Consider the following 15,453-nt stretch of genomic DNA (forward strand, 5'->3'; position numbering starts at 1 on the left):
CTGGCTTCCTAGTCAGTCTGCTCCCCCTTCGCTCTCTCACACACAGACACACAGTTACAGGACACACAGACCACTGTCTCTAACACTCCTACGGTTTACATACTACCTTGTCTGTTTTGCTGGCTCTACCACAGAGTCATTGGGGACAGATTACCTTGGACAAAGCACAGGGACCCGGAGCCTTAGACCTCTCATCTCCCTAGTAGGACCAAGCTAAAAATGGGCAAGGCCTTCTGTATCGTGGCTTCCCTGAAAGGAATGTTTGGTAAGTGGCTCTACATGTGGTCATATTGTCGACAAACTATCTGTTGATAAGTAACTGCATGCTAAGGTTATGGTTAGGTTTAGAATAAGGGTTAGGGTAAGGGGTAAGTTTAAGGTTAGGATAAGGGTTAAGGTTAGGTCTAGGGTTAGGGTTAGTAAATAGTTAGTTGACGTGTTACTGATCAAGTGTTACCCTTGACCGTTATGTTTTCAAGTTACTGAGTTTACCTGTTTTTAAATAGTCTTCGTCAGTGATGATTCTGATAATAGAGTTTCTCTACACAACATAATATGTATCATAGGAATAACAGGACTGTGGTTGGGAAGTCAGAGGCTTTATAGAGGCATCCCTAGTTGTAAATTATGTGGTTAACTGTGTGGATAAAAGTCAACATTGTGCTGTCCTCTTCAATGACCTGTCAAAGGCTTTCGATACTGTTGATCACTCACTGCTAAGTCAGAGGCTTTCCTCAATTGTCCTAGACTAGGCTGCATGTAACTGGTTTAAAAATTATTTGACAGAGCTCAATGTATATCTACTGATGGTGTTAAATCAGGTTTCCTGGATATTATGAAAGGTGTCCCGCAGGGGTCGATTCTGGATCCTGTACTTTTTACTTTAAATTCTCTAAAACAATTATGGAGGCGGCTTATGGTGGAGAAATTAACATTAAATTATCTGGCAACAGCTCTGTTGGACATTCCTGCAGTCAGCATACCAATTGCACGCTCCCTCAAAACTTGAGACATCTGTGACAAAACTGCACACTTTAGAGTGGCCTTTTATTATCCCAAGCACAAGGTGCACCTGTGTAATGATCATGCTGATTAATCAGCTTCTTGATATGCCACACCTGTCAGGTGGATTGATTATCTTGGCAAAGAAGAAATGCTCACTAGCAGGGATGTACATTTGAGAAAAATAAGCTTTTCTGTGTGTATGGAACATTTCTGGGATCTTTTATTTCAGCTCATGAAACACTTTACATGTTGCGTTTATATTTTTGTTCACTATAGTTAAGAAGCTGAGAATAGAAAGACAGAAATAGGTCCTGCCTCTCGCTAAATAGTGAAAAGCAGATTATTCAGTCGACGTTCCTATCGGTCCTAGACTATGGCGACATCATCTATACGAACGTAGCTGCCACTTCATTAAAGCAATTAGATGCAGTGTATCATAGCGCACTGCGCTTTATTACGGGCGACAATTTTAGTACTAATCACTGCATTCTCTACTGGAAAGATGGTTGGCCCTCTTTGATGTCACGTATGTTGATACATTACTATGGTTTCATTTATAAAGCCCTTTGACAAAAAGTCCCACTGTACCAAACATCATTACTAAACTATAGACATAGAAGTTACCACACCTGGTCTCATCGATGGCTATCTCTGGAAATCCCTTTGATCTCCACTGAGTTAGGTAAATCAGCTTTAAGTTTCCTTGCACGTTATTTGTGGAACAATCTTCAAAATGTTCTTAAATTTTATGTTCTGGTGCCTCTAGGGCAATTCAGAAAGCTGATTGAGGACCTTATTACTGATGAATGTGTTTGTTTTTTATGACCGTGTTTTTCTTCCTGCTTGTATTTTGTGTTTTAGATTTTGATGTGTGTAAGTCAGTAGTTAATATTTTCTAAAGAACACATATCTAGTGTTAGAATTAGTTTGACTAAACAAATTATAATTATAGCTGAAATAGAGTCTATATGTTGACTTTTTGAAGTGTATGTTTGTGCGAGTTGGTATGTGTATACTGGGGGTGAATTTCCAAGAAATCTACCCAAAAAGAAGAAGTGTCCTTTTTACAGAGTTTTTTCACCTGCATAGGAGTCATTCAAGAGATATTATACAGTACATGATCTGTTGTCTGCTTTTTAAGTGAATTACCAATCCCTTCACTTATATTGCTATTTTCTTTCTTGATCCTTGATCTCTCTTTTCTTTCAGGTCCTGCTGAAGGAGAACAAGGTATTTGGCTGCTGTTGATAACATAAACGATTTTTGTAATAATTGAGACCAAGTGCTTAACTTTAACCACTCTTTATACTATTTCAACTCATCCTATATCCCAAAACTCTTGTGCCAAAACTCATGTTTTGACTATGGTCAGTAAGCAGAACGCTCTCTCTCTCCAGACTGTGGCCACTGCTATCAGATAGACATGGTGGCAGTGGTGGGCATCATCGCCTGTGACATCATCCTGACCCTCCTCATCGCGCTAGCCGTGTTCTGTTTTGCTACCTTCCGGAAGAAGAGGCGTCAACAAGAGTCCCGACTGGAGGGTGAGAGGTGTGTGTGTGTGTGTGTGTGCGCACTTGCTTGCTTGCATCCTCCACCCATCCCTAACCCCTCCTGTTTGCCATCTCTCTTCAGGTAAAGGGAAAACACTCACAGCATCAAAGAGGAAGACAGTAGAAATCACAGAGTCTCCCTACCAGGTACAGAGGCACTAACCATAGTAGAGCAAAGGCCTCAAAGCATACAGAATGTACATTTACATGGAGTAACTGTTAATGGCTGGTGTGATACTCTTATGATTCTTTCCCTGTTGAATTGTTTTATTTTTGCCTTTACTGTTGTAGGAGCTGCATGGAATTCAGTCAGACGTGTACAGTGATCTCCAACAGTTTCGGAAATGAGACTACATTTTTGGACAGGACTGCATGTATCATGCTGCCTGGTGCTTAAATCTGACAAGGACGGAACTTTGCACATCTGGGATTTATATTCATACTCATCTCCTTACTGTTATCTTTCAACTTTTGTGTGTCTGTCTAATTGTACAGTTAATAGAATAGCATAAGACACATTCAAGAGATATTGTATATATTTTACATACATTTACCTGTTTATGTTTGATTAATAGGGTACCTTTTATAGTGGTGTTTTGTATTATTTACATGCAATTTTATTGCATTATACATCTGTTTTATTTGACATAATTAAATAATTTCAGTTGAATAATAGGGTTATTTTATTATATGTTTCATAAGCACATCATTTGTATATTGCCAGAAACAGTTTATGGAAGCCCCATTAATATTGCCCACAGGATGTTGGTGGCACCTTAATTGGGGAGGACGGGCTCGTGGTAATGGCTGGAGCCGGGTAGGTGGAATGGTTTCAAACACATGGTTTCTATGTGTTTGATGCCATTCCATTAGCTCCGTTCCAGACTTTTTTATGAGCTGTCCTCCCCTCAGCAGTCTCCATGGATATTGCCTATTATTAATATTAGTCATATGATCTGAAAAACTATTAGTCAACTGGGATGAAAAACTTCCAGGAGATATTGTCAGTTGATTTTCTGTCTGCTCCCTGTTAGTCATAAGCTGGAGTCCCTTACTCACCTAACACCAGGGTTGTGGTCAATTCATAATAATGTGAAGAAAAAAAATACTGTACATCCTCTTTGAAAATAATAAGAAATTAATATGAATGGGACTATTAATAATTGCCTATGCCTGGAATGTGTTAGTCTGGCTGACACGGAGGACTTCGAGTTAGGTGTCAACCAGACTAGGATGTGTCCCTCAATTATTTTAAATAAAATAAAATAAAAAGATTTAGGAGCTCGTCGCTGTTTATTGTATTGGTTAGGCGGCTACATATCAAATGTATTGTGCATTGCTTTTATTCACAACTAAAACATGTCTCCATATCTAAAATAAACATTAACAAAACTTTTTGATGAATGAAATTCCTTGCACCACATTTTTAGACCTACTTCAGATGTGTTTAAATCTTGAATTAATTGCATCTTTCTAATACTGACATATTTACGTAGGTTGTATAATCAAGTAACATATCTCATCAAAACAAAGACACCTCTGTTAGTCACATATTTGCCCTTAATGTAGGGTTGGTGAGTTGTAAACAATGGATCGCGTGTCAGCAGCAGGAAATTGATTGCGCTGCGATATTTGACTGCGCAGTCACTGGAACCGGAGTAAAGTTTCACTTAATAGATTAATAGACCAGGCTGGTCTCATAGACTAGTCACCACATAGTAAACAAAAATCTGGTACACTGAAATTAGTATGTTAAGTTTGGTATGGTTACAAAAGTATAACACAAACGTCTAGCAACCGATGGACAACTTTAGCATTTGAACTAATTAGCAACTACTTACTACCTTTTAGCTACTTTGCAACTATTTAACATGTTAGCTAACCCTTCCCCTACCCCTAACCTTAACCCTTTAACCTAAATCATAACCCTAATCTTAACCGGTGGTGTCGTGCTATTTTGTTAGGTGAGGGAGCACAAAAATAAAATGTAAATTATGTAATAATTTCCTCAATCAAAGTTTGTACTGACAGATGTAGCCAATTGAATAGCCTATCATTATAGAATATGCATAAAATGCATCCTCCAATTGCAACATCTGGCTATGCCCACACATATTGTTTCAAGAACATTTTCTATTTTTAATACCATCAAATCATCTCTGTCAATCGTGAATGATAATTCTTCATGTTTTACCAGTGAAACATCCTAACTGCTTCTCCATGCCAATCATTTGATTGATCTCAATCAGTTTCATGGGAGTATGCATTTCGATCTTCTTGAATTACTGTTTCTAAGTGAAATAGAGCATATGGTGTTAATAAACTATTAGCCTTTCTTGTATTTTGTTTCAATCAATATATATATATCCTGCCTAGTGACGCACTCTGTTGGGTTTGGACACATTATAATTTTTGGGGGACTATTCAGCTTCAACTATCTATTCTAAAATCTCATTAGAAATGAGGAGGTATTCTTGGTGTAACAGTAACATTATAGGCCTACTATGCTATAGTATTATATTCTGTTCTGTTATGTAAAATGCAAATTCATAATTATGTGATCTTGCTAGACATTGATTCAGCTTTGATCTAACTACTAAACGAGCACCATCGTGAGAAGTGATAATCTTCTATTTGTAATAATAATATTAATAAGTGATGAGTATGACCATTAGGCATAGGCAACAGATCTTGATGAGATGGCATTTTAAGCGATTGGAGAGCCTTTCATGGTGTTGAAAGGACACCGCCAGGATCGCACAATTATGTTAAAGACGTTAAACCAACCTGTGGTGCTGGAGGATAGCTGAAAGATAGCTCTGCCATTTGGCCAGTTCAGGAACAAACAATAATTATCTTTCAGTAGGCCTTTAGCCTAATAGGCGTGTGACTATGTGGTATAGCTATTTGTAGGCTATAGCCAAATGTAAATACAAACATATAGTGGTCACATATCGTTCTGGGTTGCACTGCGCAAGAGGGGGTCCTTGGAGTCTTATGAAAATCGAGGCAGACTCACTGTGATTTTAGATTTTTTTCAATGTTCTGATTGGCCAAAGTGGTCAAGCATCCGACAGGCCTCTGCAGTAAACAAACATAGCCTATATTTCTTCATAATTCTCGACAACACCATAGAGAAGACAGGGAAGAAACCACCATTTACCTACCTCTAGGCTGTTATACATATTTATTTGGTTTGTCACAGAATTTTACTGGGAATTAAATCGAATTCATTTAGAATTTATCAGAATTAATTTTCCAGAAATACTTTTACCAGCTCCATGTATTCTCAAATTGCAAAAAGTGAGGGAGTGCCTCTCCTCTATACTCCGGCAGCACTACACCTTAACCCTAACCTTAACCCTTAACCCTAACCACTTACCTAGCTTATGTTAGCCACCTAGCTAATGTTAGAGTTAGCCACCTAGCTAACGTTAGCCACAACAAATTGGAATTCGTAACATACATATTGCAAATTTGTAAAAACATATTGTGCAAAATTGCAATTTGTAACATATCATATAAATTGTAATTCGTAACATATCATAATTCGTAACATATAATATAAAATGGATGATGTACAACCACAAATGAATACATACCATACCAAACCTAATGTACTCATTTGGTGAGCTGGTTTTCGTTTACTTTGTTACGTCTACCAATGAGTCCAGGTTGCATAGTCGGAGCAAAGGCGGGTTGTTGAGGAGAGCTGGGCAGGAGCATGATTCGACATGGTTAGAGGTGATGGACAGAGACTCAAGACTGACCCGTTTCCGCCTACTCTTCTATCTTATCCTAGGTTAGGTCAGCCTCCCAAACAAAGTCCGCGACCTGCGTCCTCATAATAAAAGACACCGACTGACATCCCTGGCTACTCTGTGAGAGACGAGGACAAGGACACCTGGCGAGGTGGGTCAAAATGATGTTGATGCTGATCGTTGCTTTCATTCCTTCTGTTCACTCGTATCCATTTTCACTCTCTGACTCTGGTTGAATTTGACTTTGTAGGGCTCGTGCTGAGACATGTTGACAGTTGCGCTTGCATTGAGCGTCATCCTCACTGCTTTACCAGGTAACCGCATAACACAACTTATTGCACCGTAGTTATTGGCATTTGATTAACTGGCACTTCAGTAGCCTATAGCCTATTTCTGTGCTTATACTTCTGAAGTTACCCAGGTGTCCTTGCATTGCACACAGGTTATTTATATGGTATTGATCTGTCAGACAGGCAATCAGCAGCAGGCAGCACACATTATTGGCTTCATCAGTAATGTTTGTGTTTTCTTCCAGGCTCTGGGGGTAGTAAGTGGACCATATCCTTCACCAGGAGAGAGATCTGTGTCTGGGCTGGGACCACTGTCACTCTCCCCTGTTGGTATGACTACCCATCAGGACACACTGTCAGGAGGGTGATGTGGTTCAGGGTCTCTGGTCGGAGGGAGTTTGCCCACCACTCTGACTCCAGCTTGGTTAGCATGTCTTATAGAGGAAGGACAAAGTATACAGGCAGCCATAAAAGCTGTGGGATCCAGATCACCAATGTGAAGCTCGGCGATGCTGGACAGTACCACTTCAGGTTTGAGACAGACCACCCACAGGGACGATGGACCTCCCCGGACACCGTCTCGCTCTCTGTCACAGGTCAGTCATCTAACCTGCATATCAAAACAACTTTTGTAATTTTGGTTCATTTGATTACATCTCTATAAGATTACATCTCCATGTTAATCTGTGCTTGAAATGCATACATTGTAGTATGTCATGGAGCATTTCCATTGACATTTACCACGTTCACTGTGATACATGCTTCTCCGAGCCACAATTATTCCAGGAAGGACACAGTAACTGTCTCTAATACACACAGCTGTTCAGGCTATATCAACGCCTTACGTCAAACCACATAGGTATATAATATTAGGTAAATTAAACAGAGTCATATTCGTTGAATGCTGTCCCAGATTCCTCTCTGTCTGTGTTGTTCCCAGAGCTTCAGGTTCAGGTCCATCCTGCGAGGACAGCCAACATGTTTGGGTCAGGAGAGACAGTGTACCTGGGCTGTATAGCCAGAGGCTGTGCTGCAGCAGGGAGGAGTCTTGCGCTCTACAGGAACGGCATCAACCTGGGATCACCTGAAAAGTGGCTGACCATCTACAACTTTGACAGCCAGCACGCTGGTGCCTACACCTGTCGCCCAATCCCCCCACAGAATGTCCAGTCTCCGCCGCTGGCCTTGGCTCTGGGACGTGAGTAGTGTTTATGTGTGATTACTCAGTAACTACTGAATTTTGATTTGACATTTGAATTTTCATGACCTTATAGGATTCAGTTAGTATTTACTTTTCTATCTCTCTCTGTCTCTCCTATCCATCTTCCTATTTCCTTTTCTTCTTTCCATTCTCTTCCCCTCTCTCTCTCCCCATTCGCTCTCCCCAACTCTCCCTATCTCACCCTAGATGCTCCTCGTTCCACAGTGATTGAGGTGAGTCCCATGGGTGTGGTAGTGGAGGGGGGCTCTGTGACTATGACCTGCAGCAGCAGTGGGGCTCCGGCGGTGGAGAGCTATGCCTGGTTTAAGGACAGGGAGAGTGGCAGCATTCCAGACAGCTTCAGACCCCAGCTCCACCTGAAGAGGGTGTCCCACACCGACCGGGGAGAGTACTTCTGTGTGGCACGCAACCCACTTGGTACAGAGAGGTCCAAACCAGTCCTGCTCAATGTCACATGTAAGGGCCTGGTTGTTGGTATCTATACATGTCTATACATTATCAGTGCTTATTTGGTGTCTAACATTAGCCCTTGGTCATGACTCTCAGTCCCATTGCATTACACATGGGAGTCATTGGACGAAGGTGTCTCCAGTACGTGGGAGTTTTGTTAAGAGCCCTGACGCTCGGTCTGAGCATTGACACGCATTGCTTGCGGTACGGTTTTGGAAGCAGTTGATACCATTGAATTAGAATTCTAGTTCTATGGTCAATACAACAATTACTGTATAACTAGTGATTGTTATATGGTCAAGCCTTAAGTATGAAAAATGTATGCACTCGCTCTGGATAAGAGCGTCTGCTAAATGACTAAAATGTAAAATGTAATATTACGTTATTGCCTTCTATAGAAACAAAATGTATATTACTGTTGTAAAGATTTAACATCTATTCATTTTTCACATGACCAAGTGCCAAACTGCCAGTAGTTCATGACACTGTCTGTGAGGGTAGTCTGGGCCAATCATGATTGGGTAATATGTTTATTTTGGCAACTATGGGGGCATCATTTGTCACAAGGCCTACAACAGGAAGTTACAGTTCACTTTCCACAATGTCCAGATTTAGAACGTCTCATGACTAAGAGTGTTGACAAGGGCATTTTGACTTCTTAAATTGTCACAGCATAACTCTACTTTTCGTACCTGCAATTTACGTTAATACTCTGCCAAACGAATACATCATAACAATAATGTATTGTTTTGTTGTCCAGACACTCCAAAGAGCACCAAGGTGTTGGTCAGTCCAGCAGGAGACATCAAGGAAGGCTACTCTGTCAACCTGAGCTGCAGCAGCAAGGCCCACCCCCCAGTGGACCGCTACGCCTGGTTCAAGATCATGGGGAGTCAGACTTGGGCCAAAGGGTCAACACAGAACCTCTCCTTCTCCAGCGTCCGCTCACAGAACGGAGGACAGTACTCCTGCACGGCCTGGAACCAACACGGACAGGAGAGCTCCCCTGTTGTCACCCTGGCCGTTCTCTGTAAGTGGAACAACAATGTACAGTAGTCTCCTGTTCTGTTCAAATATTTTTTATTGAACACACACAAGAATGGTGTATAGGTATGAAAGACATGTGTACAGTTCTGATCTAAACATAAGAGAACAGACATGAACAACAAGACCCAGAGTTCTGGACATAAAACAAATATTACAAAACACGACATACAGAACAGGGACAGGTAGAAAGAAAAAGGGTAGATGTAACCCCCCACTTATACCCCCTTTATCCCCCCTATTCCACCCTATTCCCCTCCCGACTGCTCGAGTGTCGGGGCCAGCACACGCTGCCCAAAGGTGTATATAAATATGACAATTGAGAGTGCGTTAAAAAGTACAAATTCACAGCACCGACTGGTCCAGGTAAGAGAGGAAAGGCTGCCAGATTTGATCAAATGTTGATAATTTATTGTTCAGAATATATCTAATTCTTTCTAAGTGTACAGTTTTTGCCACTTCGCTGAGCCATAATTTGGTAGAGGGCGCTTCCCTCCTTTTCCAAAACAACAAGATTAATTTTTTTGCCGAGATGAGTGTAGTCTCCTGTTCAAGTAATATTCAAATAATGGCTGGCTGGTCGCTGTTCTGAATTGTTGTCTGGATGCAGCAGATATAACACTGTAGCTGATAATGTTATGAAACTGTCAGAGGAAATCTGATAATGGTTCCTGACCGCACACTGTAAATTGATGAAAATACTGTGGTCATTTTGCAAGCACTTCTATTCCAAGAGAGAGATATAGTGTACACTGAGTGTACAAAACATTAGGAACACCTTCCTACTATTGAGTTGCACCCCTTTTCAGCCTCAATTTGTCGGGCCATGGACTCTACAAGGTGTCGAAACCATTCCATAGGGATGCTGGCCCATGTTGACTCCAATGCTTCCCACAGTTGTGTCAAGTTGGCTGGATGTTCATTGGGTGGTGGACCATTCTTGATACACACGGGAAACTGTTGAGCGTGAAAAACCCAGCAGCGTTGCAGTTCTTGACATACTCAAACCGGTGCGCCTGGCAACTACTACCATACCCTGTTCAAAGGCACTTAAATATTTTGTCTTGCCCATTCACCCTCTGAATAGCACACATACACAATCCATGTATCAATTGTCTCAAGCCTTAAAAATCATTCTTTAACCTGTCTCCTCCCCTTCAGCTACACTGATTGAAGTGGTGACATCAATAAGGGATCATAGGTTTCACCTGGATTCACCTGGTTAGTCTATGTCATGTTTTGTCCACTCAGTGTATGTCCAACCTCAGGAGTGTGTTAAGGTGAGCAGGAGTGTGTGTGGATCCAGTGGGCTGCTCAGGTTCCTCTGTCTGCAAAATGACACCTACCCCCCTTTCTGCCCTGTGAAGGAACCAATCAATCTACCTCTGTCTTTGTCAATACCTCCCCTCTATCTCTCTCTCTCCCTCCTCCCTCTCTCTCCCTCACTCTCTCCTCGCTTTCTCCTTTCTCCCTCTTCCCTCTCTCTATCTCTCTCTCCCCTCTCTCTCCTCTCCCTCCTCTCTCTATCGCCCTCTCTGTTTTGTTACTCTGTTCCTTTACATTTCTCAAAAATCTTTCTGTCTCTAAATATTTGTTTAACTTTCCTTGTTTCTCTCCCTCTTTCTCTCTCCTCCATCACCTTGGCTGCCTGTCGGTCTACTCCCCCCCTTCTCCCTCTCTCTCTCTCTCTCTCTCTCTCTCTCTCTCTCTCCCCTCCATCACCTTGGCTGCCTGTCGGTCTACTCCCCCTTCCCTCCTTCTCCGCTCTCTCTCTCTCTCTCTCCTCCATCACCTTGGCTGCCTGTCGGTCTACTCCCCCCTCTCCTCTCTCTCTCTCTCTCTCTCTCTCTCTCTCTCTCTCTCTCTCTCTCTCTCTCTCTCTCTCTCTCTCTCTCTCTCTCTCTCTCTCTCTCCTCCATCACCTTGGCTGCCTGTCGGTCTACTCCCCCCTTCCCTCCTTCTCCGCTCTCTCTCTCTCTCTCTCCTCCATCACCTTGGCTGCCTGTCGGTCTACTCCCCCCCTTCTCCTCTTCTCTCTCTCTCTCTCTCTCCCCTCCATCACCTTGGCTGCCTGTCGGTCTACTCCCCCCTTCTCCTCTCTCTCTCTCTCTCTCTCTCTCTCTCTCTCTCTCTCTCTCTCTCTCTCTCTCTCTCTCTCTCTCTCTCTCTCTCTCTCTCTCTCTCTCTCTCTCTCTCTCTCTCTCTCTCTCTCTCTCTCTCTCTCTCTCTCTCTCTCTCTCTCTCTCTCTCTCTCTCTCTCTCTCTCTCTCTCTCTCTCTCTCTCTCTCTCTCTCTCTCTCTCCCCTCCATCACCTTGGCTGCCTGTCGGTCTACTCCCCCCTTCCCTCCTTCTCCGCTCTCTCTCTCTCTCTCTCTCCTCCATCACCTTGGCTGCCTGTCGGTCTACTCCCCCCTTCTCCTCTTCTCTCTCTCTCTCTCTCTCCCTCCATCACCTTGGCTGCCTGTCGGTCTACTCCCCCCCTTCCCTCCTTCTCCGCTCTCTCTCTCTCTCTCTCTCTCTCTCTCTCTCTCTCTCTGCCCTTGGCTGCATGTCTGTCTACCTTATTATCCTTTATCTCTTTCACTCCCTGTCTGTGCCCTCTCCATCCCACCATCTTTTCTATCCTCTCCCCTATCCCTCTCTCTCTGCATACCCCCCACCTCTCCTCTTCTCCCCTCTATCCCAGATGCCCCTAAGAACACGTCGGTGTTTGCGCAGCCCTCCAGTGTGATCGACGCGGGCCGTCCTCTGACTCTGACTTGCAGCAGCCAGGCCAACCCAGCGGTGGACAACTACACGTGGTTCAGGATCAATGCGGCTGACGCCTGGGTAACGCGATCGGGCCCCAGCTACACCATCGCTGAGGTCAGCCCCGGGGAGAGCGGCCAGTACTACTGCGAGGCACGCAACCGCATCGGCGTCCACAGCTCGCCTGTCCTCACTGTCAGGGTCAGAGGTCAGTGGACTGGGCAGGATGGAGGGAAGGTAGAGGAGGAGGTGTGTGTGGGGGGGTGTAATCTATAAGAAAGCCCCTGGCTTTAAGTATTTCCAACAGAAAAGTTAGATTTATCAAGCAAGCAGATTCAGGGCACATCTCGGAATCTGGGGGCCAGAGAATCTGAACTCAGTGACCCAGATGGCTTCTGTCTGTGTGTTTCTTATTTAATCACTACTGTAAATGTAATGTCTGTCTCACAGACATGTTTTGCAAGACACCCTATATAAATGTTTCACTGTATGCCCCCCAGTCTGCCCACTCATGATCACAGAGTATTTCTGCTTTCGATTCTCTGACCTGTGAGTCATATATTGATAACTTTTACTAACTGTAAAAGGGGAAGAAGAGCAGAACTTTGATATCAGAAAACAGAAGTTTAGACATTTGATAATTGATTAGCAGACAAAAGCTGGATATTTTACTCTGTCTGTCTTCCTGTCTATGTCTGTCAGTCTTTCTGTCCCTCTTTCCTTCTCGTCCTTCTTGGCCTTCTCTCTCCTCTCCTTCACTCTCACTGTCATTAACCCAAACATCCCCATTCTCCCCTCTATGATGGTGACTACTCTCAGATTTACTCAGACTGACCCAGTTGTTGCGCTCTGATTGGCAGGCAGACTGAAGGTTATCGCCCTGGCCTCAGCTGTGGGCGTGTCTGCTGGTCTCATCACTCTCACTGTGGCCATCATGATCAGGTGACGTCCACTACACCTTTCTACACTATGATGGTCTATGGAAGGCAGGGGACGTTAGGAACATTGGCCAGAATCAGTGTTACTAGACACTTCATTTGATTGTGGGAATCAACATGTTGTATCCATCTGCCTTCTTCACAGCAAAAACATGCACAGAGTAGACATGGATTATCCAGAGGAAAACAAGAAGGTACTTGACTCTTCCTCCTCCAAGCATTGACATCAATATAGCCTAGCCATTATGTGATGAAGTAATATATAGACAAAGAATGAACAAATCATTTTCATTTGTTGTATTTATATGGAATAACAGAGGCCATCAGTGACATCGGACACACTGTTCTACGAGTCAGTCCAGCAGAGCCTTCAGCTGAGGACTGGCAAGATGTCCGACATCCCAGTAGGTCAAACAATAACTCCCACTCTGTACCACTAGATGGAGACACCATCGTTCACTTGTAATAATCAGGTCATGCCGTTAGAGTTCCTCATGATTAGATTCCCATCTTCTTTTGAAAGATCAAAGGTAACAATATGTACCTACACTTTAATGACACTGCACCTACCATGTAAATACATTAGGGGTAGTTACAACCCCATAATTGGGCCACATTTTAAACCCAGGATTGGGTTCTCTCTATTGAAGTGACACCAACCCTTCTTCAGTCCTCTCATGGGAATCCCCCTCTTTTCTCTGTGTTTGATAGGAGGAGCCAGAGGAGGTGTATGAGAGTGCCCACCCCTCCATCGTACCCCTGAAGGATGCTCCACCCTGCACAGAAGCAGACAGCATCCTCAACTACATCACCGTGCATTACTCCAGGATCCCCAGGTAACCAACCATCCTCCATCTCTCACTTCCTCCTCCCCTTCCTTATCGTCCTCCTCCTCTTTCTCCTCCTACCCTCTCCCCTTGCTCCTCCTCTCTTCTCTTCTTCTTTCCCCCTCTCTCTCCTTTCTACTCACCTTCCTCCTCCTCTCCTCCTCTTTCTCTTCCTCTTTCTCCTCCTCCTCTCCTCCTCTTTCTCCTCCTCCTCTCCTCCTCTTTCTCTTTCTCTTTCTCCTCCTCTCCTCCTCTTTCTCCTCCTCCTTCTCTTCCTCTCCTTCTCTCCTCTCCCTCGTATACTTTCTCCTCCCTCTCCTTCTGCTCCCCCTCCCTTCCATTTTCATTTCCCATCCCTCCTCTCTCTCCCTCTTTCTCCTCCAACCCTCTCCCTTCCTCCGCATGCTTCTCCTCTCCTCCCTCAGTCTTATCCTCCTCTCTTCCTCCTTCTGACATTCAGACCAGTGGCACATTGCATTACCTATGTCCCTCCCTCTTTTCTTTCCCAGTCTCGACCAGATTCAAGTTACAAATATACCACTGGATGGCGATAAAGAGCCAAAGGATGCTGCCGATGTTGTTTACACTGTCCTGGCCAGACCACACCAGTAGTGGTGCAGGTAAAGTAGGGCATCTTTTGATGTCACTCATTTATCTCTGCTAATATATGAACATCAAGAGTTATATACACCTCACAATCTAATGAAATAATTTGCAATAAGTTCAAGTTTGACCATAGAAACAAACATATTCTAAATGTGAATTCAGTGACACACCTCCATTAACTTCCTATTTTTTCACATATCTCCCAGATGAGAACTGTAGCTTCCTCTGCTCAGTTTATCAGTTGAGTGACATCGCCAGAAGGATCTCTACCATCTACCCCTGAACTGCTTCTGAGCAGGCCTGCTCACTCTAAGCCAATTTACTGTTTTATCTAATTTACTACAAAGTCTAATTTACTAGGAATAGTTAAAGTAGTTACTTTTAATTCATTTTGCATTATAAGTGGCATTATAACTCATTTATTAGCATTTAACATTTTACTAGTAGTGGCCAGATTATTAAATATTCTGATAGCAGAATCATCCTAAAAATTATACTTTTTCACCCTCAGAAGGAAATCATTTTGTGTATTTCCTCTCTGGGTTCTCTCTATCTCCTCAGTTAGATATCATTAAAATGTAACATACTTTACAATGAACCCAGTTTGGTATACATCATCACTCATGCTAGGCTTATGGAGGATGTCTGTAAATGTGTTACTGTACATACCTTATGTTTAGGGTATGGTTGTTATGTCCCAAATTGCTTGTTGAAATAGCTTGTTGTCAAATAAACATTTTTAAATGAAGAAAAAATACTAGATTTATTAAAGACATTAAATCAGGTAGACACTTACCCTGTTTATTCTGGTCTATCATGCTGTGGATGTCAGTACTGAGTTATTGATTAATTATTGACATATTAACTATGTACTACTACGGTGTATGGCTCATAACAGATGAACAGGGAAATACTGCAGAGGTCAGAGGGTATATGTTATATTGTTCTAATGTCATTGTTGTGTTACCCTGATGGTGAAATTATTTCTGAAATGATTAACCTCAAAGG

General features: G+C 43.0%; 2 protein-coding genes across 2 annotated transcripts; both read left to right on the top strand.

Moving 5' to 3' along the window:
* Positions 1–26: 26 nt before the first annotated feature.
* Positions 27–3,397, top strand: LOC121542397 (TYRO protein tyrosine kinase-binding protein-like). Its single transcript, XM_041851797.1, has 5 exons — positions 27–265; positions 2,215–2,235; positions 2,403–2,549; positions 2,641–2,705; positions 2,850–3,397. Exons 1-5 carry the CDS (start codon positions 220–222, stop codon positions 2,904–2,906), a joined length of 336 nt encoding a protein of 111 aa, XP_041707731.1. The 5' UTR covers positions 27–219; the 3' UTR covers positions 2,907–3,397.
* Positions 3,398–6,286: 2,889 nt separating this feature from the next.
* LOC121574225 (B-cell receptor CD22-like) lies at positions 6,287–15,194 on the top strand. The gene is made up of 13 exons (XM_041886855.2): positions 6,287–6,470; positions 6,570–6,633; positions 6,855–7,205; positions 7,550–7,807; positions 8,018–8,287; positions 9,042–9,311; positions 12,013–12,282; positions 12,935–13,016; positions 13,158–13,206; positions 13,330–13,416; positions 13,724–13,848; positions 14,349–14,459; positions 14,652–15,194. The coding sequence occupies exons 2-12, from the start codon at positions 6,585–6,587 to the stop codon at positions 14,449–14,451; spliced, it is 1,914 nt and encodes a 637-aa protein (XP_041742789.2). The 5' UTR covers positions 6,287–6,470; positions 6,570–6,584; the 3' UTR covers positions 14,452–14,459; positions 14,652–15,194.
* Positions 15,195–15,453: the final 259 nt, after the last annotated feature.

This window comes from Coregonus clupeaformis, unplaced genomic scaffold, assembly GCF_020615455.1.
Source record: "Coregonus clupeaformis isolate EN_2021a unplaced genomic scaffold, ASM2061545v1 scaf0053, whole genome shotgun sequence".
Classification (NCBI taxonomy): Eukaryota; Metazoa; Chordata; class Actinopteri; order Salmoniformes; family Salmonidae; genus Coregonus; species Coregonus clupeaformis.